This window comes from Chiloscyllium punctatum, chromosome 4 (genome assembly GCF_047496795.1).
Source record: "Chiloscyllium punctatum isolate Juve2018m chromosome 4, sChiPun1.3, whole genome shotgun sequence".
In the NCBI taxonomy this organism is placed as follows: Eukaryota; Metazoa; Chordata; class Chondrichthyes; order Orectolobiformes; family Hemiscylliidae; genus Chiloscyllium; species Chiloscyllium punctatum.
The window spans coordinates 57,604,215-57,629,425 of record NC_092742.1 but is presented as its reverse complement, the minus strand read 5'-3'; the positions used below and the strand labels follow the sequence as shown (position 1 = coordinate 57,629,425).

General features: G+C 42.2%; 2 protein-coding genes across 7 annotated transcripts in view; one reads left to right on the top strand and one right to left on the bottom strand.

Moving 5' to 3' along the window:
• kiaa0586 (KIAA0586 ortholog) overlaps positions 1-25,211 on the bottom strand; it is a 521,487-nt gene that overhangs the window by 494,899 nt on the left and 1,377 nt on the right. For 2 of the 6 annotated variants that reach the window (XM_072568823.1, XM_072568827.1), the window contains exons 2-3: positions 11,602-11,672; positions 57-135 (exon numbers count right to left, since the gene is read on the bottom strand). In XM_072568823.1, the coding sequence (XP_072424924.1) occupies positions 57-135; positions 11,602-11,672 (150 nt within the window). The remainder of the gene's footprint in view (positions 1-56; positions 136-11,601; positions 11,673-25,211) is intronic. The other 4 variants (XM_072568825.1, XM_072568828.1, XM_072568824.1 and 1 more) reach the window with 3 other exon arrangements.
• timm9 (translocase of inner mitochondrial membrane 9 homolog) overlaps positions 17,258-25,211 on the top strand; it is a 15,336-nt gene continuing 7,382 nt past the window's right edge. The window contains exons 1-2 of the mRNA XM_072568836.1: positions 17,258-17,396; positions 20,153-20,273. The gene's annotated coding sequence lies outside the window, so the exon portion shown is untranslated. The remainder of the gene's footprint in view (positions 17,397-20,152; positions 20,274-25,211) is intronic.

Here is a 25,211-nt window from a genome sequence, read left to right as displayed (position 1 = left end):
TTATACTCTCAGAACACACTAAAAACCAAATCGAAAATGTCTGTGCATGGTCATACCTTCGTGTGTGCTGCCATCTCCTGGCTCCATCAGAAGGCGTCCTTCAGTTACTTGTTCATGATTCGAATTTGAACGCTGCTTTTTATAAAATGCAAAATCAATCAGTAAATTTTTAAATCTATAAAATTGGAATCAAGAAAAGATCTTCAAAACAAATGGTTGACTTGCTTGCTCATTTGTTGAGAAATTTTCTTCAGTGAGTTTCAAGTGACTAAAAGCACTTAAGTCATTCTGAGCATTTTGAGTTTGCTATAAAAATCCAAGTCTTTCTCTCTTTAATTAGGAAGCCTAGTTTTTTTTGTATTGGTAAATCTTTGTGTCAGAGCAGGTGCACAGCAGTCAACAAGGACAGACAACAATCAGAAGATGTAGTATATATTGATGCAATGACTTAGAAAGGAAAATGGATCCTCCAATCAAACTTTCAAGAGATTGGGAAGAAAATAAACAGCAGACGACAAATCCAGCTCCAGAGTTTTTGAGGTAAAATGTAGTGTGAACTGATGACACAAATTGAAGTAAATTATCTTGTAGCCATTACAAAGACATAGTTACAAGGAGATCAGAACTGTGAATTTAACTTTCAGAAAGAGTGGAGGTAAGGCAAAGGTAGTGGAGTAGCACGATTAATAAGGGATCAAATGAGGACAGTCATGAGAGATGACCCAAGCTCAGGTGATAAACAGTCCACTTGTATGGAAGTAAATAAAAGTCAAGAAAACACTGGTAGAAGTAGTGTTTAGGCACCTAAAAGGTAAACACAGAAAAAAATTATAAAACAACAAATAATAGGAGCATGTAAAAAGGGAGTTATAGTTATGGGTGAATTTAACTTTCATGTTGTTTGGTCAATCAAGTTAGAAAAGGTAGTTCTGACAACAAACTCAGACAGCGCATGAGGGATACTTTTCGAGAGCAATGTTTCATGGAGCCAACCAGGGAACACACTAATCTGGATCTGGTAATGGATAATGAAGCAAGTTTAATAAACAAACTCAGAGTCAAAGATCCCCCAGAAAGTGGCAAGAATTTAAAATTCAGTTCAAGAGCAAGAAACTTAACTTAAACAAAGGGAATTACAATGAAATTAGGACAGAGTTAGTTGAAGTGGATGGGGTAGATAGATTTGCAGGTAAGACAGTAAGCAAACACTGGCAAATATTTAAGGAGACAATTCATAATTTGTATGGTTTTCTTAACAGGGTAAACTGAAACCCAGGATCATTGGCTCAGCACAAAACAGTGACATCACAGGTAAACCGTAAAGTCATTGGTGACAGCCACTAATTTCATCAATACGGGTTATTTTCAGAGCAGATGAAATATGAGAGTAAGCTAGCCAATAATATAAACAAAGACTGCAAGATTTCAGAAGGCAAGAATGGAAATTGGATCACTGGAAAACGAGTAGTAGTAATAAGAAGCTAAGAAATAGCAGAAAAACGGATTAAGTACTTTGCATCAGTTTTCACAGTGCAAGACACCAGCAGCATACCAGAGTTTAGATTCCCTACAGCGTGGAAATAGGCCCTTTGGCCCAACAAGTCGACACCGACCCTCCGAAGAGTAACCCACTCAAACTCATTTCCGTCTCACTAATGCACCTAACACTATGGGCAATTTAGCAAGGCCAATTCACCTGACCTGCACATCTTTGGACTGTGGGAGGAAACCAGAGCACCCGGAGGAAACCCACGCAGACACAGGGAGAATGTGCAAACTCCACACAGTCTCCCAAGGCTGGAATTGAACCTGGGATGCTGGTGTTGTGAGGCAGCAGTGCAAACCACTGAGCCAGTCAGGGAGTAGAGGTGGGAGTACTGACCATCACAAAGCAGAAGGTGCTGGGGAAGCTGCAAGATAATAAGGTGGTTAAATTATCCAGACTAGATGGACTATCCCCAGAGTTCTGAAGGAAATAGATATGAGGCACTGATGGTGATTTTTCAGGAATCACTGGATCCCAGAGGACTGGAAAATGGCAAATGGAATACTATTTAGGAAGGAAAGGGAGCAGGGGACAGGAAACTATCGACTGCTTAGCCTGACCTTGGTCATTGATATTAAAGTCTATTATTTAAGTTGAGGTTGCAGAGTACTTAAAAACGCATGGTGAAATAGAGCTGCGTCAGCAATGGCTTCATCAAGGGGAGGTGATGCCTGACAAATATGTTAGAATTTTCTAAAGAGGTAATGAGCAAATTAGACAAAGAGCCAATGGATGTGATCTATTTGGATTTGCCGACGAGATATCCCAGCACCCGGCCCATATCTCTCCAAACCCTTCCTCCTATTCATATAACCATCCAAATGCCTCTTAAATGTTGCAATTGTATCACCCTCCAGCACATCCTCTGGCAGCTCATTCCATACACATACCACCCTCTGTGTGAAAAGGTTGCCCCTTAGGTCTCTTTTATATCTTTCCCCTCTCACCCTAAACCTATGCCCTCGAGATTGGGACTCCCCCACCCCAGGGAAATGACTTCACCTATTTGTCCTATCCATACCCCTCATAATTTTGTAAACCTCTACAAGGTCACCCCTCAGCCTCCGGCAATCCAGGGAAAAGAGCCCCAGCCTGTTCAGCCTCTCCCTATAGCTCAGATCCTCCAACCCTGGCAACATCCTTGTAAATCTTTTCTGTACCCTTTCAAGTTTCACAACATCGTTCTAATAGGAAGGAGACCAGAATTGCAAGCAATATTCCAACAGTGGCCTGACCAATGTCCTGTACTCAATACTCTGACCAAGAAAAGAAAGCATACCAATCACCTTCTTCACTATCTTATCTACCTGCGACTCCACTTTCAAGGAGCTATGAACCTGCACTCCAAGGTCTCTTTTGTTCAGCAACACTCCCCAAGACCTTACCATTAAATGTATAGGTCCTGCTTTCCCAAAATGCAGCACCTTGCATTTACCTGAATTAAACTCCATCTGCCACTTCTCAGCCCATTGGCCCATCTGGTCCAGATCCTGTTGTAATTTGAGGTAACCCTCTTCGCTGTCCACTACACCTCCAATTTTGGTGTCATCTGCAAACTTGCTAACTATACCTCTTATGCTCGCATCCAAATCATTTATGTAAATGACAAAAAGTAGAGGGTCCAGCACCGATCCTTGTGGCACTCCACTGGTCACAGGCCTCCAGTCTGAAAAACAATCCTCCACCACCACCCTCTGTCTTCTACCTTTGAGCCAATTCTGTATCCAAATGGCTAGCTCTCCCTGTATTCCATGAGATCTAACCTTCCTAATCAGTCTCCCATGAGGAACCTTGTCGAACGCCTTACTGAAGTCCATATGGATCACATCTACTGCTCTGCCCTCATCAATCTTCTTTGTTACTTCTTCAAAAAACTCAATCAACTTGGAGAGACATGATTTCCCACACACAAAGCCATGTTGACTATCCCTAATCAATCCTTGCCTTTCCAAATACATGTACATCCTGTCCCTCAGGATTCCCTCCAACAACTTGCCCACAACCAAGGTCAGGCTCACCAGTCTATAGTTCCCTGGCTTGTCTTTACCACCCTTCTTAAACTGGCACCACGTTTGCCAACCTCCAGTCTTCCGACAACACACCTGTGACTATCGATGACACAAATATCTCAACAAGAGGCCTAGCAATCACTTCTCTAACTTCCCACAGAGTTCTCAGGTACACCTGATCAGGTTGTGGGGATTTATCCACTTTTAACCGTTTCAAGACATCCAGCACTTCCTCCTCTGTAATCTGGACATTTTGCAAGATGTCACCATCTATTTCCAATTTAGAACTTCAACTTTTAGATCTGGTCTATCCTTTTCTATCACTATTTTAAAACGAATAGAATTATGGTCGCTGGCACCAAAGTGCTCCCCCATTGACACCTCAGTCACCTGCCCTGCCTTATTTCCCAAGAGTCGGTCAAGTTTTGCACCTTCTCTAGTAGGTACATCCATATACGGAATCAGAAAATTGACTGGTACACACTTAACAAATTCCTCTCCATCTAAACCTTTAACATTATGGCAGTCCCAGTTGATGTTTGGAAAGTTAAAATTCCCTACCATAACAACCCTATTATTCTTACAGAAAGCCGAGATCTCCTTCCAAGTTTGTTTCTCAATTTCCCTCTGACTATTGGGGGGTCTATAATACAATCCCAATAAGGTGACCATCCCTTTCTTAATTCTCAGTTCCACCCAAATAACTTCCTTGGATGTATTTCCGGGAATATCCTCCCTCAGCACAGCTGTAATGCTATCCCTGATCAAAAATGCCACTCCTCCTCCTCTCTTGCCTCCCTTTCTATCCTTCCTGTAGCATTTGTATCCTGGAACATTAAACTGCCAGTCCTGCCCATCCCTGAGCCATGTTTCCATAATTGCTATGATATCCCAGTCCCATATCCCTAACTATGCCCTGAGTTCATCTGCCTTCCCGGTTAGGCCCCTTGCGTTGAAATAAATAGTTTCATTTATTTGTCCTACCTTGTCCCTGCCTGCCCTGACTGATTGACTCACTTCTGTTCTCAGCTGTACCCATCTCAGATCGATCTCTTTCCTCACTATCTCCCTGGGTCCCACCCCGTCACCTTACCAGTTTGAATCCTCCCAAGCAGTTCTAGCAAATTTCCCTGTCAGTATATTAGTCCCCTTCCAATTGAGGTGCAATCCGTCCTTCTTGTACAGCTCACTTCTACCCCAGAAGAGATTCCAATGATCCAAAAATGTGAATCCTTCTCCCATACACCAGCTCCTCAGCCATGCATTCATCTGCTCTATCCTCCTATTCCTGCCCTCACTAGCTCATAGCACTGGGAGTAATCCAGATATTACTACCCTTGAGGACCTCCTTTTTAAATTTCTGCCTAACTCTATGTAATCTCCCTTCAGAATCTCAACCTTTTCCCTTCCAATGACGTTGGTTCCAGTGTGGACAATGACCTCCTGCTGGCCCCTCTCCCCCGTAAGAACATTCTACACCCTCTCCGAGACATCCTTGATCCTGGCACCAGGGAAACAACACACCATTCTGCTTTTGCTCTGCTAGCCACAGAAACGTCTGTCTGTACTTCTGACTACAGAATCCCCTAATACAATTAATCTCTTGGAAGCCGACATACCCCTCGTAGCATTAGAACTAGTCTCAATACCAGAAACTTGGCTGTTCGTGCTACGATCCCCTGAGAATCCATCACCCCCTACGTTTTCCAAAACAGCATACTGTTTGACATGGGTATATTCACAAAAGACTCCTGCCCTAGGTGCCGATCTCTCTCACCCTTCCTGGAGTTAGCCCATCTATGTGACTGTATCGAAGACTTGCCCCCCTTCCTATAACTGCCATCCATCACATACTGTTGCTGTTGCAAATTCCTCATCGCTTCTATCTATCTCTCCAACCGATCCACTCAATCTGATAAGATTCGCATCCAACATTTATGGCAGATATAATCCAAAGTAACCTTTAAACTCTCTTTAAACTCCCACATTTGACAAGAAGTACATATCACTGCAAAGGAGAAAGTGAGGACTGCAGATGCTGGAGATCAGAGCTGAAAATGTGTTGCAGGTCAGGCAGCATCCAAGGAGCAGGAGAATTGATGTTTCGGGCATGAGCCCTTTTTCAGGAAATCTTCAGGAGCCCTTCTTTCCTGAAGAAGGGCTCATGCCCGAAACATCGATTCTCCCGCTCCTTGGATGCTGCCATATCACTGCAAAGGCCATTTTTGCACCTGCACAATCTACAGACCCAGAAAATAACACCATTTTATTCCTCTACAAACACTGCCCAGGTTAAATAAATAGCTATGGCTTATAAATTAAGTTTAATCAAGAGACTTATCTCCAAAAAACATATAATCAAGAAAGAATCCACTATACTCACTACTGCAGCCTTTCTCTTGGACAGACTTAAAACAACAATTAACTTATCTGATTCTGTGTTGTGAACTTCGCCCAACAGTTCCTCCAAGATTAGTTGTGAATTTCACCATTTGTTAATTTTCCCAGATGCACTCCGATGTCCAGCGAGACAAGAATTCAAACAGCAAAGGCAATAACTGTGCAGGTTCTCTCTCTCTTTCTCCTGCACTGCACATGGTGAGAAGGTGCAAAACTTGACCTGCTCTTGGGAAATAAGGTAGGGCAGGAGACTGAGGTGTCAGTGGGGGACCACTTTGGGGCCAGCAACCATAATTCTATTCGTTTCAAATTAGTGATGGAAAAGGATAGACCAGATCTAAAAGTTGAAGTTCTAAATTGGAGAAAGGCCAATTTTGATGGCATTAGACAAGAACTTTCAAAAGCTGATTGGAGGCAGATGTTCGCAGGTAAAGGGACGGCTGGTAAATGGGAAGCCTTCAGAAATGAGATAACAAGAATCCAGAGACAAAAGGGTAACTAGTGAGAGCATAGGGCCCTTCAAAGTTCAGCAAGGTGGCCTTTGTGTGCAGCCACAGAAAATGGGGGAGATACTAAATGAATAGTTTGCATCAGTATTTACCGTGAAAAAGGATATGGAAGAAATAGACTGTAGGGAAATAGATGGTGACATCTTGCAAAATGTCCATGTTACAGAGGAGGAAGTGCTGGATGTCTTAAAATGCATAAAAGTGGATAAATCCCCCGGACCTGATCAGGTGTACCAGAGAACTCTGTGGGAAGCTAGAGAAGTGATTGCTGGGCCTCTTGCTGAGGTATTTGTATCATCGATAGTCAAAGGGGAGTTGTCGGAAAACTGGAAGTTGGCAAACGTGGTGCCACTGTTTAAGAAGGGCGGTAAAGACAAGCCAGGGAACTATAGGGAGTCCTAGGGAGTGTTGCTGAACAAAGAGACCTTTGAGTGCAGGTTCATAGCTCCTTGAAAGTGGAGTCGCAGGTAGATAAGATAGTGAAGGAGGCGTTTGGTATGCTTTCCTTTATTGGTCAGAGCATTGAGTACAGGAGTTGTAAGGTCATGTGCAGCTGTCCAGGACATTGATTAGGCCATTTACTGTGAAAAAGGATATGGAAGATATAGACTGTAGGGAAATAGATGATGACATCTTGCAAAATGTCCACATTACAGAAGAGGAAGTGCTGGATGTCTTGAAACACATAAAAGTGGATAAATCCCCAGGACCTGATCAGGTGTACCCGAGAACTCTGTGGGAAGCTAGAGAAGTGATTGCTGGGCCTCTTGCTGAGGTATTTGTATCATCGATAGTCACAGGTCGGAAGACTGGTGTGGTACCACTGTTTAAGAAGGGCGGTAAAGACAAGCCAGGGAACTCTAGACCAGTGAGCCTGACCTCAGTGGTGGGCAGGACATTGTTGTTGAAATATTGCATGCAATTCTGGTCTCCTTCCTATCGGAAAGGTACTGTGAAACTTGAAAGGGTTCAGAAAAGATTTACAAGGATGTTGCCAGCGTTGGAGGATCTGAGCTACAGGGAGAGGCTGAACAGGCTGGGGCTGTTTTCCCTGGAGCGTCGGAGGCTGAGGGGTGACCTTATAGAGGTTTACAAAATTATGAGGGGGCATGGATAGGATAAATAGGCGAAGTCATTTCCCTGGGGTCGGGGAGTCCCGATCTAGAGGGCATAGGTTTAGGGTGAGAGAGAAAAGATATAAAAGAGACCTAAGGGGCAATGTTTTCACACAGAGGGTGGTACGTGTATAGAATGAGCTGCCAGAGGGTGTGCTGAAGGCTGGTACAATTGCAACATTTAAGAGGCATTTGGATGGGTATATGAATAGAAAGGGTTTGGAGGGATAGGGGCCGGGTGCTGGGATATCTCGTCGGCAAGGGCGGGTTGGACCGAAGGGTCTGTTTCCATGCTGTACATCTCTATGACTCTTTGACTCTATGTGCTTCCTTTGTCTGCTCTTCTCCCTTTTAAACTGCGTTGTTTTGACTTTTTTTTTCTAAGGTTCCAAAACAATGCAACAGCATATAAAACAGTAATTGCTGCTCCTGGAATTCGAGGAAATCACCTCCAACACCCAAAATCCATCAAAAAAAAAGCAGCTCTTACAGCCAGAAATTTTTCCCATCCTCCATCTTGGATTACCCAGAATGTTAGCATTCACTTCAATAGGGCAGGAATACAAGAACAGAAATGTACTGCTGAGTCTGTATAAAGCTCTGGTCAAATCACATTTGGAATATGGCTAGCAATTTTGGGCCAAGTATCTATGGAAGGATGTACTGGCATTGTAGGGGGTCATGAGTAGACTCTCAAGAAGGGTTGAAGACTTGTCTTATGAGGAACGGCTGAGGACTTTGGGTTTGTCCTTACTCAAGTTTAGAAGGATGAGGCTGGATCGGATTGAAACTTCCAGCATGCTAAGAGGCCTGGATAGAGTGGACATGGAGAAAAGGTTTCCATGAGTAGGAGAGATGGGGATCTGAGGGCACAAGTTCAAAGTGAAGGAATGACCCTTTGGAATTCAGATGAGGAGGAATTTCTTCAGCCAGAGGGTGATTAATCTGTGGAACTCAACGCCACAGAGGGCTGTGGAGGTCAATTTATTGAGTGTATTTAAGACAGAAGTGGTTAGGTTCTTGATTAGTAAGGGGATCAAGGCAGGAGAATGAAGTTGAGAAACACATCAACCATGATCAAATGGCAGAACAGACACGACGGGCTGAATGGCCTAATTCTGCTTTAATGTCTGATATCGTTGAATGCTGTGTAAATCAGGAAATTAGAAATGCATGTAATATGGGTAATACAGCACTAACATACACCTTCAAGTTACACATAGACTAGTTAACAATATCAGCTTAAATGCTGTGGGAGTTAAATTTGCAGGATGTACAAGAGCTGGGTTTCTGGCGCATGCATTGAGGAGCCAACTAGGTTAAAGGGCTATTTCAGACTTAATGTTGCATAATAAGAGCTAATTATTTACCTTGCTGTAAAGAGCCTACTTCGGTTTCTACATTTTCATTCTTTCTGCCCTTCTCTCTTCTATTGTACCATGCCTTCTGGATAAAAGCTCTTCCTAATGGTTTTGCGTGATTCCAAAAGGCTCACTGAAATTCTTTTCAAATCTCAGCCTAATGAATGCCGTTCTTCCTGCATACAGGACATTCACATGCTCAGAAAAGGTAGAGCAGGCTTGATCACTTATTAGAGAAGAGACTTTCGGAATTCCACCAAAAACTCAGTGACATGGTGTTTAGTTCCTGGCCATTTCTGCATGGACTGTGTACATCAGGGCATGTCTTATTGAATAACTTGGTTGGTCCACTCAGATTTTGTGAAACATATCATCTAACACTGCATGGTTTATTTCACAAATTCACTATCAAAAAGGACTTTCCATTGTTGCGTTTGGTGCTACATTGTTCCATATTTTCACACACATCTCAGAGTCATACAACATGGAACAGTTCCTTGGGTCCTTCTCAGTTCCCAAACTTTTCCAGTCCCATTGGCCTATGTTTGGCCCAACTCACTGTAAACCTATTCATGTAGCTGTCCAAATGTCTTTTCAATGTTGTAACTACACAAGATCACTTGTAAATCTTTCCCCCTCACCTTAAAACTGTGACCTCTAGTTTTGAATTCCCCTACTCCAAGGAAAGGATATTTGCTATTCACCTTATCTATGCCTCTCAATTTTATAAATCACTCTGACTTCTTAACTGCCTACCTCAAAATTGCTTATTGGCAAAATTGGCCCAGCTCCCCCAGTTAGGGATTTAGCCAGGCTCCCCAGTCCAGTACCTCTCCACTTCTCCATTATCTTGCCTGCAATCACTGATTTTGCTTTACCACAATTGTATATTGTTATACACTGACTAAAACTAACTGTCATGGCCACAAAGCACAAGGTGTAAGTGTTTCTGTTCTGAGTCCATTGCTGCTATGACTTTGTTACCCTCAAAGAAAAAGAAATCTTCATCTCTACCTGAAATGGGAGATGCTTTGCTCTGAGATTATGTCCTCTGATCCTAGACACTTTCATAAAGGGAAAACAACCCTCTCCACATCCACCTAGTCGAGTTTCCCAAGAATCTTCTATGTTTCAATAAGGTCACCTTTCATTCCCATAAACTCTCATGACTGCACACCTAACCTACACTCAGCCTCCTCATAAGAAAATTCTTCCATACTCGGGATCAACCTCAGGAACCTTTCCTGGATTGCCTCAGAATGTCAGTATTTCTTTCCTGAGATAAGGGAACTAAAAGTGCTCAGACTGTTCAAGGTGTGGTCTGTGTTGTGTCTTCTATGTAGTTTAGTAAGACACCTATATTTATTTATATTCCATTTCCTTTGAAATAAAGACCAGAATTCCATTTGCCATGTGATTCATGCACTATTCTCTCTGTACAGCAGCTTTTTACATTCTTCCTCCATTCAAATGACATTTAACTCCTCTTTTCTTCCTGCCAAAGTGCATAACCTCATTTTTCCCACATTGTATTCCACTAGCCAAGTTTGTGCCAATTTATTTAACCTGTCTATGTCCCTCTGAGCAATGTCATCCTCACCATTTGCCTTCCCACCTCCTATCAACAAATTGGCAGTACATGCACTTCCATCATTCAGTTCATTAATATATTTTGCAAATGGGTGTGGCCTCATCGATTCCTGTGGCATTTCACTAGTTACAAGCTTCTCTCTTGAAAATGCCCCCTGTATTCCAAAAGAGAGAAGTAAGTGGAATGGATTTGCTTTGGGCACCTATACAAAATCACGAGCAGGCCAAACAACTCTGGCACACTTATGCATTTACCTTTTCCTTTACTGTTTTGGCTTGTTTTTAAGTTCAGTGGTTCTGAACAGTTTTGAACTAACCCTTTACACAGTTATAGAGTCACAGAGACATACAGCATGGAAACAGGCCCTTTGGTCCAAACCGACCAGATATTTTAAATTAATCTAGCCCCATTTGCTACAAATTGGCCCAGATCCCTCCAAACCCTTCCTATTCGTGTACCCACCCAGACACCTTTTAAATATTGCATATGTACTAGCCTCCACCACTTCCTCTGCCACATTCCATTCACAAACCACCCACCTTGTAAAAGAGCTAACCCTTAGGTCACTTTTAAATCTTTCCCCTCTCACCTTAAACCTATGCTCTCTAGTGTTGGACTCCCCTACCTTGGGGAAAAGACTGCCTCTTTGCTTAATAAATTCTCAACCAGAAAGCCAAGCTATACTGATATCAACAAATTTAGATGATCAGCTTGAGATATTTAAAAATTAATTTTTGGAACTGTAGTTTTAAACCTTGCACATACAACCCACTCTTGCCTTGCATTTCCCAATACAAATATTATTTAAACTGAACTGTTTAAGTTTCTCTTAAAGCACAAAGTCTTGCAGACTCCCGATGTTATACACAAGCAACTGCTTTGGTACAGCATAAGGAAATTTTACATAACACCATCGGTAACCAGAGGAACAAACATTTTCAACTCCCAACCTGTATTGAAATATAACAGGTTCTTCAACAAAGAAAGTGCAGTACACACGACCAATGTCAGACAGGAGACAATCTGCTCACTGCTAGACTCAATTCATCGATTATGAAATAATTTCTTACCCATTTTGGTAATTTATGGTTGCTTTCTTTTTGAGTTTGCTGACCACTTGATTTTGTTTGATGCTCATCTGCTAAAGTAAAATAATTATGAATAAATTTAAAACCATAATTCTTGCAAAAGAGCCACATAAAAGTTTAATTCAAAAATAGTCAATGTTCATAAAATACAAGTAACAGCAAAAGGTTTTCAAAATATTCATCTTTCTTTTAAGGTGCTTTTAGAAATTTCAATGCATAATTAAATAAAACTAGCAAAACCATGAAATCTATAGTATTTACAATTAATAAAATATAAACAAATTTGTTATGTTGATTTGCATAAATTGGAAATAACTGAAATTAGGAGAAAGTGAGGACTGCAGATGCTGGAGATCAGACCTGAAAAATGTGTTGCTGGAAAAGCACAGCAGGTCAGGCAGCATCCAAGGAGCAGGAGAATCGACGTTTCGGGCATAAGCCCTTCTTCAGGAATGAGGAAGGTGTGCCAAGCAGGCTAAGATAAAAGGTAGGGAGGAGGGACTTGGGGGAGGAGCACTGGGAATGCGATAGGTGGAAGGAGGTTAAGGTGAGGGTGATGGGGTGGAGAGGGGGTGGGGGCGGAGAGGTCGGGAAGAAGATCTATCGCATTCCCAACGCCCCCTACCCCAAGGACCTCCTCCCTACCTTTTATCTTAGCCTGCTTGGCATACCTTCCTCATTCCTGAAGAAGGGCTTATGCCCGAAACGTCGATTCTCCTGCTCCTTGGATGCTGCCTGACCTGTTGCTCTTTTCCAGCAACACATTTTTCAATAACTGAAATTAGCAAAAGACCAGAATTGCTTTCTAAAGGTCTCTTCTCTCATGTTTGAATGCAATAAACACAAGTACAACAAAACTTGAAAAACTGTATATTATGAAGCTACTGTAATCCTCGGATGATCAGAAATAAATATTTTAATGGTACAGAAATAAAAACATTAGAAACATATAGAATGTTTTCCACATTTCATTTCAGAAAAGAACTTTGCTTGGGTGTTGCTGGTGTCAATAAATAGTTTTGCTTTAATATTTTAAGACTCGCAAACATGTTTTAAAAAAGAATTATTTCTCCTTGAATGATGGAAGCAGGAATTTCAAACTTTTCAAAAGGTAGTATGGAATTTTACAAGTTCATTAACTGTCATTTAATTCACTTCTGGAATCAATGATGTGAACAGCAATGTAATCCCAAATAACTTTGGCAAACTCATTCAAAACAGTTTTCACTGTTATTGGTGATGATATTAGTAGCTTTGTTTTGAATAAAAGATTTGTAAGGCCGCTGGTGAGTGGGGAAAAGAGTAATATTGTGATAGATGTCAACAGATGGGTGATCTAATGTCCAGGCGAGTGCTCTGGAGACATGGTTTCTGTCATAACACCTATAAGGTCCATGGGAAATCACAAATTAATCGCCTTATGGATCTGGTTGAGGTGGCGATCCCTTGGTAACAGGTGATGACCTGCCCAGTTGAACACCTCACCTGAGCCCTTTGTAAAGCAGACCATAGATTGGCTCCACAAGTGATTACTGTGGTAGTTGAAGGGGAAAAAAAAAACAAAAACAATTATTTTGTTGGTGGAAAAGTCACTCAGTTGTGTGTAATAGCACTTCTGGACATTGAGAAAAAAGTAAAGCAGACCCTCGCCTCTCGTGTCTGGAGTGAAGTGGTTATCATAATCACTTCACATGCAAGAGACCCCAATTCAAAATCAGGCAGAAACATTTGTGAGAATTCCTGGTGTATATGAAGATTCCTCAATTAGTGTCTTATAGGCATGACCAAGTGGTTCAGGCAATGAATTTGAAATCCATTTAGGTTTCCCAACAGAGTCTCGAGTCCTGCAAACTACGTTTCTTATCTTTTCTGATTTTATGGTCACTCACTGCCATTGGTAGTGTCCCTACCTCTGAACCAGGAGGACCCAGCTCATGTTCCACCTGCTCCAGAGGTGGGCATGAAAACCCTTGACCAGGATAATTAAGAGTAAAATAAAATCTAGCAGACCCTAAAAGTCTTTTGTGGCAAAGTGATAGAGTCTCTATGTCTGACCCAGGAGGCCTGAGTTCAAGTCCCAAACCATAGACATGCGTCATAACATGTCTGAACAGGTTGATGCAAGATCAAATAAAGCAGTGCTGAGGGTTCTTAAAGCACGGTGATGGTGTTCCCATCTCTAAGCCAGAACACCTGGATTCATGTTCCAACTCCACACGTGTCAAATCATGTTTTAACATACGTATGAAAAAAAATAAAGTGGACCCAACAAGAAATACAGCAGACCAGATTGATTAAGTCCTTTCCTGCTCTCCCATACATTCCCTATCCCCCCACCCCCTCAGTTTTGATGGTTTGCACTGCCCATGATCAGTTTGCATGTAAACTTCTAAATATCTGGTGATTGATCACTAAAAATGAAAAAAAAAGTCTTGGTGATTTGGTGGTGAGAAAGCCATTCAAGTCCCACCTGCTGCAGAGGTGTTTAACAGCATGTCTGAACAGACTGATTAAAAATATCTATAAACTGACCTGCATTGCCCATAACAGGCTTTGCATGTCAATTCAAAGTTTGGGAGAAGATTTGTAGCTCGGGTGCTCGTTGTTGTGGTTCTGTTCGCTGAGCTGGGAATTTGTCTTGCAAACGTTGCATCCCCTGTCCTCAGTGCTTGGGAGCCTCCTGTGAAGCGCTTCTGTGCTGCTTCCTCCGGCATTTATAGTGGCCTGTCTCTGCCGCTTCCGGTTGTCAGTTCGAGCTGTCTGCTGTAGTGGCCGGTATATTGGGTCCAGGTCGATGTGTTTGTTGATAGAGTCTGTGGATGAGTGCCATGCCTCTAGGAATTCCCTGGCTGTTCTCTGTTTGGCTTGCCCTATAATGGTAGTGTTGTCCCAGTCGAATTCATGTTGCTTGTCGTCTGTGTCTGTGTGGCTACTAAGGATAGCACTGAGGATGTCACCTAGACAGGGGACGAAACGTTTGCAAGACAAATTCCCAGCTTTGCATGTAAATATCTAATGGCTGCTCCTGTATTTTACTGTTGGCAGTTGATAAAAGATGTAGTCATGGTGATTTTGAGAAAACAACTATAAACACGTTATAGTTGGCTAATGGGTGATTATGGTTAACAATCACAGTGATTTGGTGGTGGGAAAGCCATTCAGCCGTATGTGATAACACTTGCAGATATAAAAGGAAAATGAAAGACCTACAGGGAGAGGGAAGTGGGACAATGGCATTGTGATAATAAAGCAGACCCATGCCCCTTCTTGCTCTCCCTTTTGATAGTTTGCAATGCCCATAAAATGCTTTGATGTAAATATCTATTTGGCTGCATGGGTGTTTTACTGGTGACTATTCATAATTCAAAAGGAAAATAGAAACATCAGTGATTTGGTCACCATGGAAGTCATGAAGCCTTCTACCAGTACCCTTCATGTCCTATTACTAAGCTAGGTTCTGATCCATCGCGCCAAGTTTCCCTCAATTCCATGTGCTTTAACCTTTTCAATCAGTCTTCTATGTGGGACCTTATCAAAAGCTTTGCTAAAATCCACATAAATTACATCAATTAAACTTCTTTCATCCCACATCCTTTGCTAAAATCCACAAACTACATCATCTGAACTTCCCTCATTAAAAAATGCTAACTGACATTAGACTCACTGGTCTGTAATTTCCTGGTTCATTACCATCTCTTTAAAATGTGGCCGTTGTCCAATCTTCTGGAACTTTCCCTGTGGCCAGTGACAAATTAAAAATTTGTGTCAGAGCCCCTGCAACTTCCTGCCACACCTCTCACAGAAGCCTGGGATGCAATTCCTCTGGGCCAGGGGATTTACCTGTTTTTTAGGCATGACAGAGTCTCTAACACCGTCCCATTTCCAATGTTCAACTGTGCAAGTTCCTCCCAGTTCCTTTTCCTGAATTTCCTATCTACGTGCTCCTTTTCCAAAGTGAAGACCAAAGAGAGGTATTCAACCAACACACCAGCTTCACCCTCTTGGTTCCTATGCTTTCCCTAGTTAGCTTCTTCCCATTAATGTTTTTATAAAATATCTTCAGATCCTCCTCAATTCTGTTCACAAGTCCTTTCAAATGCCCTCATTTTGCTCTTCTAATTGTTTTAAGTACCCTGCTGCACTTTGTTATTCCTGTCGGGCTGTAGCTGAATTGCTATATCTTCTTCTTTATCCAGTCCTGAATTGTCCAAGACGGAGAGGGTTCTTTGAACTTATTGCTCCTACATTTCCCTTTATATGGGAATATGATGAACCTGTACTCTCCCAAGCTCCTTTGTGAATAGCCCCCATTGCTCTGCTGAAGACTTAAGGAACTATTCCCAGTGTTCTGTAGCCAGATCCTGTTTTATTTTAATAAAATCTGCCTTGCCCCAATCCAAAGCCATCATTTGCAGGCCATCTTTTTCCTTGCCCACAGGAAACACTGAGGCACAGTGGCTCATTGGTTAGCACAGCTGCCTCACAGTGCCACAGACTCAGGTTCAATTCCACCATCAAGCGACTGTCTGTTAGAAGTTTACACATTCTCCCTGTGTCTGCATGGGTTTCCTCCCACAGTCCAAAGAAGTGCAGGTTTGGTGGGTTGGCAATGCTAAATTGCCCACAGAGGCCAGGGAGATGCAGGCTGGTGGGTTAGCCATGGGAAATGCAGGGTTACAAGGATAGTGTCGTTGAATGGGTCCCGGTGGGATGCTCTTTGGAGCATCGGTATGGACTTGATGAGCCAAATGGCCTGCTTCCACACTGTTGGGATTCTCTGAACAAATTTGAACCATACCATATTGTGGTCACTATCATCTAAATGTTCCCCCACTGTCACATCAAACACTTGTATGGCTTCTTTCTATAGAACTATTCTCCCTTGTTGGACTTTGTACATATGGAAAAAAAACCCCACACGATATACTTCAAGAAATCTGCTCCTCTAAACCCTTATGATTTTCCCAATGTATGTTGGGAAAGTTTAAATTTCCTATTATAATTGCCTGATTATCACGCTTACCCACCTCTGTGGGCTGTCTACTAATTTGCTCCTATTTCCTGCAGAATCTTTGGGGGCATATAATACATGCCCTATAAAGGAGCTTCTCTCGACCTTACCATTCCTAAGTTTGACCCACAAAGCCTTGTTTGAGTACCATTAGAAGATATCATCTTTCTTTATTGCAGTAATTAACTCTAGCGAGTTTTGAGAAGATTTGGAGCTCAGGTTGAGGTTCGCTCACGCAAACTTACATAAAGAAGTGATTAACTCCTTAATGTAGTAGTTGCACTCCAGCGAAACCTCACTCAATATAAATAATGGGACCGACCAGCAAAAATAAATCACTCACGATCGCTCAAAAATCATCTAAAACTCTACCATAAAGTATAGCACAGCCTGAATGAAGGTTGAAATCATATTTATTTTTAAAAATGTAAATTTAACAGAGTAAATTTAAAAACTCCTACAAAACTGCTCTCTATACAGTATCTCTCACAGAAAGTTGTTCTGTCGACAGCCGACATTGGCGCTTGCGCGGTACGCACAAAAACGGTGCTGGCCGAACGATGTGGACACTTTGGGGCGGTCATTAGCACATATGTAGACCGGCACCAAAGTCGAGCATGCGTGGAACGGTGCAGACACCAGCGCGCATGGACAGAACAGCATGGACATCGGCACATGCACAGAGACGTTGGCGTGGACATCGGTGCATGCGCAAAACAAAGCACACAAACCGAGCCCTGCTGGAATTGCAGTATTGCCTACGGAGGTAAGCGTTCTCAAAAATATCGTTCCCTAATTCTTCAGCTATGTAATAGCTGAATCGCACTCTGGAAAGCACATTATGCCAGAGCTAACTATTGTGCTACACCACACCCTTTTAACAGCCTCCTCTGTCTCGCTTAAAGATCCTATACCCTGGAATGTTGAGTTGCCAATCCAGCCCTTCCCTCAACTATGTTTCTGTTATGGCAACATCATACTTCCATGTGTCAATCTACGTCATGAACTCAGTCTTACCTACCCACTCCTAGCACTAAAGACTTGTCTTACTCTCAAAACACTCAATATAGCCGAACTCACTGTGACTTGCTTCCTTTACCGAGAGACCTCATCACAAGAGGGCAAGTTGTTGAACGGAATCCTGAGGGACAGGATGTACATGTATTTGGAAAGGCAAGGACTGATTACAGATAGTCAACATGGCTTTGTGCGTGGGAAATCATGTCTCACAAACTTGATTGAGTTTTTTGAAGTAGTAACAAAGAGGATTGATGAGGGCACGGCGATAAATGTCATCTATATGGACTTCAGTAGGCGGTTAGCAAGGTTAGATTTCACGACATTCTGGATTAGTGGTGCTGGAAGAACACAGCAGTTCAGGCAGCATCTGAGGAGCAGTAATACCGGGAGAACCTGCCATTTGATACGGAACTGGCTCAAAGTTGGAAGACAGAGGGTGGTGGTGGAGGGTTGTTTTTGAGACTGGAGGCCTGTGACCAGTGGAGTGCCACAAGGATCGGTGCTGGGTCCACTACTTTTCATCCATTCATTTATATGATTTGGATGTAAGCATAAGAGATAGAATTAGTAAGTTTGCAGATGACACCAAAATTGGAGGTGTAGTGGACAGCAAAGAAGGTTAAAACCAACTAGGCAAAAGTGAGGACTGCAGATGTTGGAAACCAGTGTAGAGATCAGAGTGGTGCTGGAAAAAGCACAGCAGGGTCAGGCAGCATCCGAGAAGGAAATTCGACGTTCCTGATGAAGGGCTTTTGCCCGAAACATCCACGGATGCTACCTGACCTGCTGTGCTTTTCCAGCACCACTCTGATCTCTTGTAAAGAAGGTTATCTCAGATTACAATGGGATCTTGATCAGATGGGCCAATGGGCTGAGAAGTGGCAGATGGAGTTTAATTCAGATAAATGCAAAGTGCTGCATTTTGGGAAAGCAAATCTTAGCAGGACTTGCACACTTAATGGTAAGGTCCTCGGGAGTGTTACTGAACAAGGAGTGAACAAGAACCTTCAAGTGCAGGTTCATAGCTCCTTGAAAGTGGAGTCGCAGGTAGATAGGCTAGTGAAGGTGGCATTTGGTACACTTTCCTTTATTGGTCAGAGTATTGAGTACAGGAGTTGGGTGGTCATGTTGTGGCTGTACAGGACATTGGTTCGACCACTGTTGGAATATTGCATGCAGCTCTGGTCTCCTTCCTATTGGAAAGATGTTGTGAAACTTGAAAGGGTTCAGAAAAGATTTACAAGGATGTTGCCAGGGTTGGAGGATTTGAGCTATAGGGAGAGGTTGAAGAGGCTAGGGCCATTTTCCCTGGAGCGTTGGAGGCTGAGGGGTGCCCTTATAGAGGTTTACAAAATTGAGGGGGCGTAGATAGGATAAATAGACAAAGCCTTTTCTCTGGGGTGGAGGAGTCCAGAACTAGAGGGCATAGGTTTAGGGTGAGAGGTGAAAGATATAAAAGAGACCTATGGGGCAACTTGTTCACGCAGAAGGTACATGTATGGAATGAGCTGCCAGAGGAAGTGGTGAAGGCTGGTACAATTGCAACATTTAAAAGGCATCCAGATGGGTATATGAATAGGAAGGGTTTGGAGGGATATGGGCCGGGTGCTGGCAGGTAGGACTAGATTGGGTTGGGAAATCTGGTCAGTATAGATGAGTTGGACCGAAGGGCCCGTTTCCGTGCTGTACATCTGTATGACTCCATGATAAGAGTGAGAAGAACCCTCGGACTCAGTGGTGGTGGTGATGGTGGGATAATTGGTTGTAGTGATGTCATAACCGGTGCAAGGCACGAATTAATCTTTGTGGTGCTCACTGGGTAGAAGTACCTTCGGAAAAAGCAGTTCAATGGTCAATTAATACCCCATTCACCACTTTAAACATTTACTTCCTCCAACACCACCACCACCAGAGTCAGCAGTCTGCACTCTCTGCAACATTCGATGCTGCAATTCACTGAGGCTGCTTCCACAGCTACTTCCAAACTTGCAACCTCTACCACCATAGGCAACAGAAGCTTCAGAGAATTACCAGCTGAATGTTTCCCTATAAGGCATAGACCATTCTGACTTGGAACTGTATCCCATTGATATCCTAACACTAAGTCAAAAGCCTAGAACTCACTGCTGAACAGCAACGTTGTTTGCAATAAATCACCACCATGTTCTCAAACAAAATTAAAGAAGTGCAATGAATGCTGGCCTAGTCAGTGATGCCCATAGCCCATGAACAAACAAAAAAATTGATCACAAAATTTACTAACAAATAAACATTATAATTTAGGAAATGTACCTTTTTTCTAAATAACTTTGGCAATTAGGACTTGAACTTTTGACAATTCCAGTTGCAAGTTCTTTTACCAGTTAAGAGAGTGTGCGGAGTGCTTTAAGCGTCTGCTTTTGTCATACATCTATATCTCAGACTAACATTGTCACAATTCAAAAAAATTACTATTCTGTTATAGTAACAATTCATCAAAGCTTTTTATCCTCCGCCTAACAGGACAATTCATAAGAAGTACCATTTCAAGTGGAAATCCAATATTTATACTGCTCGAGGAGACTGCTACATGGTTGGCAAGTGAACTCTGATTCGAAGAAGTGTTGCCAAGCATCAATTAAAGGTAACTGACAGTTAAAAGACAGGTTTGTTTTAATTTTAAACCAGACAGGTTCACTCAGATCATTCAGGACACTACTCTGCGAAAGTAACCAGCAAACAGATGTCACATATCGTGTGTTAGAACACAGAAGGTGCATTTAAATGTTATTTTTGTTTGCAAAAGCAATGCCTTATGCATTAATATCTCTAGCTTCCAGTACAAACAAATGCACCCCACCATGGGCCAAATTAAAGAAACTAAACTGGTTGACAGCTTAATTCTGTTAACGGGATTATGTAGCAAACACTGTCCAATTGCAGAATCACATGTAATGTTAGACATGGCACAGAACAAGACGGTTCTGGTTGCTGAAACTCAGTAATCTCAGTTCCAGAGGTACTTCAGGGCAGTATCCTACATATAATCCTTCAGCTGCTTCAATGACCCTTCCTCCATCTGAAGGTATCGAAGCAGTCCATGTCCAAATGCAGCAAGACCTGGTCAATATTCATGTTTGAGCTGTCAACTCGGCAAATAACATTCACACCATACAAATGTCAGACAATGACGACCTTCAACAAGACAGAATCTAAACATTGCCCCTTGACATTCAATGGCATTATCACCACTGAATCACCTCCGTATCAACATATTGGGGCTATCATTGACCAGAAAATGAACTGGATGAGCATTATGGCTACACGAGAATGTTGAGACCTTCATTAAGTTTTTTTTAATTAATTTTGATTCAGAGCTGTGAACTTCCAGCTGGGAGCCAAAATCGACCTTTGGACTGTAAGCAGCAGTGTGTTTGACAAAAAAGGAGAACAAAAAACAGTTATTTGTTCATGAAAGTTAATTGCAGGCTGTATCTTTTTTAAACATATTCTATAGATGCTCTGAATCCAGAAAGGCAATATGCTTAAACAGATGACTGATGTTGAATGTTAACTGGGACCTCAGAGAGACAACCAGTCCAACAAAGAGGAACCAGGGTTTGAACTGGTTTTTGGACTGTATTTGAGTAAGAAGGATTGTGCCTGTGAAAGCTACAATACAGAGGTTTGATTTTTCCCTGGTTGTCCTCTGATTATCAACTTACTGACAGTTAAGAGAATAGAATCTCAGTTTATTGAATGAATATTCCTCAGAGCCTACTGGAAGACATTTGCATGCATCGGGGTCATCAGAAACCAAGCAAAATATAATCCCATATGTAGTGACTGGAACCTGGGCCAAGTGGATCTCAAAGACTATGAAATCCTTGAATGGAGTTGTTGAACTGGGCCAAATCAGGGAGCCCTGGCTAACAAAAATAAACAGGAGATTCAGAAGATCTCCTCAGTCTTGGGAGCTGGCTGGTCAGAGCCCATGTACAGTTCACATGTAAATAAAGAGTGACTTGGTGACATGATACCAGCCTCTGTGTAGTTATTTCACTATGTGCCAGTGTTGTTACGGATCGTGCAGTCTGCTTATGTGAACACCACAGGCACATAAGAGAAAGCAGCCCACTTGATTGGCATCACATCCGTAAACATCCTCACCAGTACCAATGCTCAGTAGCAGCAGTATATACTATCTACAGGATGCCTTGCAGAAATTCTCCAAAGTTGCCCAGATAGTGCTTTGCAAACCCATGAACACTACCATTTAGAAGGATGGACCACCTGCAATCTCCCCCTCCAAACCACTCACCATCCTGACTTGGAAACATATCACAATTTTTTCCTGTGTCACCAAATCAAATTCCAGGAACTCCCTTCCTAACAGGAATGGCAAGGAATAAAATAGAATGAAATTTATTGTCACATGTACTTTTACATGAAAAATACAATGAAAAGTTTTTTTAAGTCGCCTCACCACAGCATTGACATCAATGACAAAAGTCATATATAATAAAAAAAGTAAAACTAAGACAAAGTTCATCACAGTTCAGTCAATGGCTCCTAGACTCGAGGAAAACTGATTAGGGAACACTTGAATACCTTCAGAACAAGACTGCCACACTGGGGCACTGGAATACTGGGCCAGAAGTCTCTGCCGTACTGGGCTAAGACCGTCACTCCTGGACAAGACCACCCGCCAAATGGTGGATAGGCTCCGAGGAGCAGGAGTGGAGTTACTCACCGCGGTACTCCTAGCCCCTGACCTGCTCTTGTAGCAACTGATTTATTTGGCAAGTCCACTTGCATTTCTGATGTATGGTAATCCCCAGGATTTGTTAGCAAGGAATTCAGTGACGATAGTATGATGATGCTATGAATTTAAGAGTTGTAATTTATCTGGGTTTTTTTCCGAAATGAAGAAAGGTTGGGACAGAGGTATACAATAGTCTGCTCAAAGCCAGTAAAGAGTTTGTAAAGCCTTGAGTTTTTTTTTCCCCAAGTTGGAACAATACAAGCAGCCTGAATGGTTGAAGTCAAGCTCCCATAGAACCAGGATTTTTAGTTTTAGCTTTCAGTATTTGCTGGGGTCTTGAAGCTACATGTCAAAGCTCTGATTCCTCTTCCTGCTGCTAGAATTGGATGCGAGACAACACTATTTTACTTAATTTGCCTTTGCCAAGGGTGTGTTTATGGGATGCTACTGTATTGGAACAATTAATAAGTCATAGTTAATAGATATTTTTTCACTATTTCAATAGAGTTACAGGTAAGTCAATTCTTTTATTTTTATTTCATCTGTATTTTAACTGCAGTGTAAAAATGAATTGTGTTTTATTTAAAGTTGATTAGTTTGACCAATCAAATTACATCTGGAATACAATGCCTTACATTTGCTGTTAAAGTACAAAAAACATAAAAAGACTATCTTCTTAATATTTTTTGAGAGGGTTTGGTCTGGTCCATAACAGTAACACCATTGAATGTCAAGGGGAACTGGCTGGATTGTCTTTTATCAGAGATCGTTATTGCTTGGCGCTAATATTACTTGCCACTTTTCATCCCAAGCTTGGATCTTACACAGATCTTGTTGCAAATGAACATGGACTGCTTCAGATTTACAAATCTTCTGCATCCGGAACTCGGTTTCATTTTACACTCATGCAAACAGCCAGAGGAATAGCTGTTTGATACATTTGCATCAAATCAAAGAATTGCTCTCGCCGGACTTGCTTATTCAAAAGGTTTTGACCAATTTTCTACATTCTACACTCCACAAACTTGAGGTCATCAATACACACTGCTGCCCACACCCATTTTTATACCAATGTCTATTTATCGTTGTCACCTGTGCTCACAGAAAAAGAGCAATTCAATTATAAAATTCACATTTTGAAGTCCCTTCTACAACCCAATCCTATAAAGCAATTTATCATAAAGTCATAATCATAGAGGTGTACAGCATGAAAACAAACACTTCGGTCCAACCCGTCCACGCCGACCAGAGATCCCAACCCAGTCTAGTCCCACCTGCCAGCACCCGGCCCATATCCCTCCAAACTCTTCCTATTCATATACCCATGCAAATGCCTTTTAAATGTTGCAATTGTACCAGCCTCTACCATTTCCTCCGGCAGCTGATTCCAAACACGTACCACCCTCTGCGTGAAAACGTTGCCCCTTAGGTCTCTTTTATATCTTTCCCCTCTCACCCTAAACCTATGCACTCTAGATCGGGACTCCCCGACACCAGGGAAAAGACTTTGTCTATTTATCCCATCCATACCCCCTCATAATTTTGTAAACCTCCATAAAGTCACCCCTCAGCCTCCAACACTCCAGGGAAAACAACCCCAGCCTGTTCAGCCTCTCCCTAAAGCTCAAATCCTCCAACCCTGCAACATCCTTGTAAATCTTTTTTGAACCCTTTCTAGCTTCACAACATCTTTCCGATAGGAAGGAGACCAGAATTGCATGCAATACTCCAAGAGTGGCCTAACCAATGTCCTGTACAGCCACAACATGACCTCCCAACTCCTGTACTCAATACTCTGACCAATAAAGGAAAGCATACCAAACGCCGCCTTCACTATCCTATCTACCTGCGACTCCACTTTCAAGGAGCTATGAACCTGCACTCCAAGGTCTCTTTGTTCAGCAACACTCCCTAGGACCTTACCATGAAGTGTATAAGTCCTGCTAAGATTTGCTTTCCCAAAATGCAGCACCTCACATTTATCTGAATTAAACTCCATCTGCCACTTCTCAGCCCATTACAACAGATCCTGTTGTAACCTGAGGTCACCCTCTTTGCTGTCCACTACACCTCCAATTTTGGTGTCATCTGAAAACTTACTAACTGTACTTCTTATGCTCGCATCCGAATCATTTATGTAAATGACAAAAAGTAGAGGGCCCAGAACCGATCCTTGTGGCACTCCACTGGTCACAGCCCTCCAGTCTGAAAAACAACCCTCCACCACCACCCTCTGTCTTCTAGCTTTGAGCCAGTGCAGTATCCAAATGGCTAGTTCTCCCTGTATTCCATGAGATCTAACCTTGCAAATCAGTCTCCCATCAGGAACCTTGTCAAACGCCTTACTGAAGTCCATATAGATCACATCTACTGCTCTGCCCTCATCAATCTTCTTTGTTACTTCGTCAAAAACCTCAATCAAGTTGGAGACATGATTTCCCACACACAAAGCCATGTTGACTATTCTGAATCAGTCTCATTTTCCCATATATTTCAGAAACTACATGAATATAACTGTTGCTGTTTCCACACACTCAAAAACATCCCAGTCACAGCTCCAGCATAAGGCATGTTGCATACCTTCAAGACTGAAGGGGAAAAAATTTGCAACATTATTTTGTAAGATTTATTATGTATGACATTCGTATAACAACCGAAAGAGTTATTAAGCCAATCAACTTATGTCAGCACCCAGGCTTCATTTGCCTTTCAGTATGAATTCTATCAACATGAATCAAAGATGCTTGTCTAGCTCCTCTTAAATGCACGTGTGTTATTCACTTCGGCCATTTCCAATGACAGCAAGTTCAACATTTT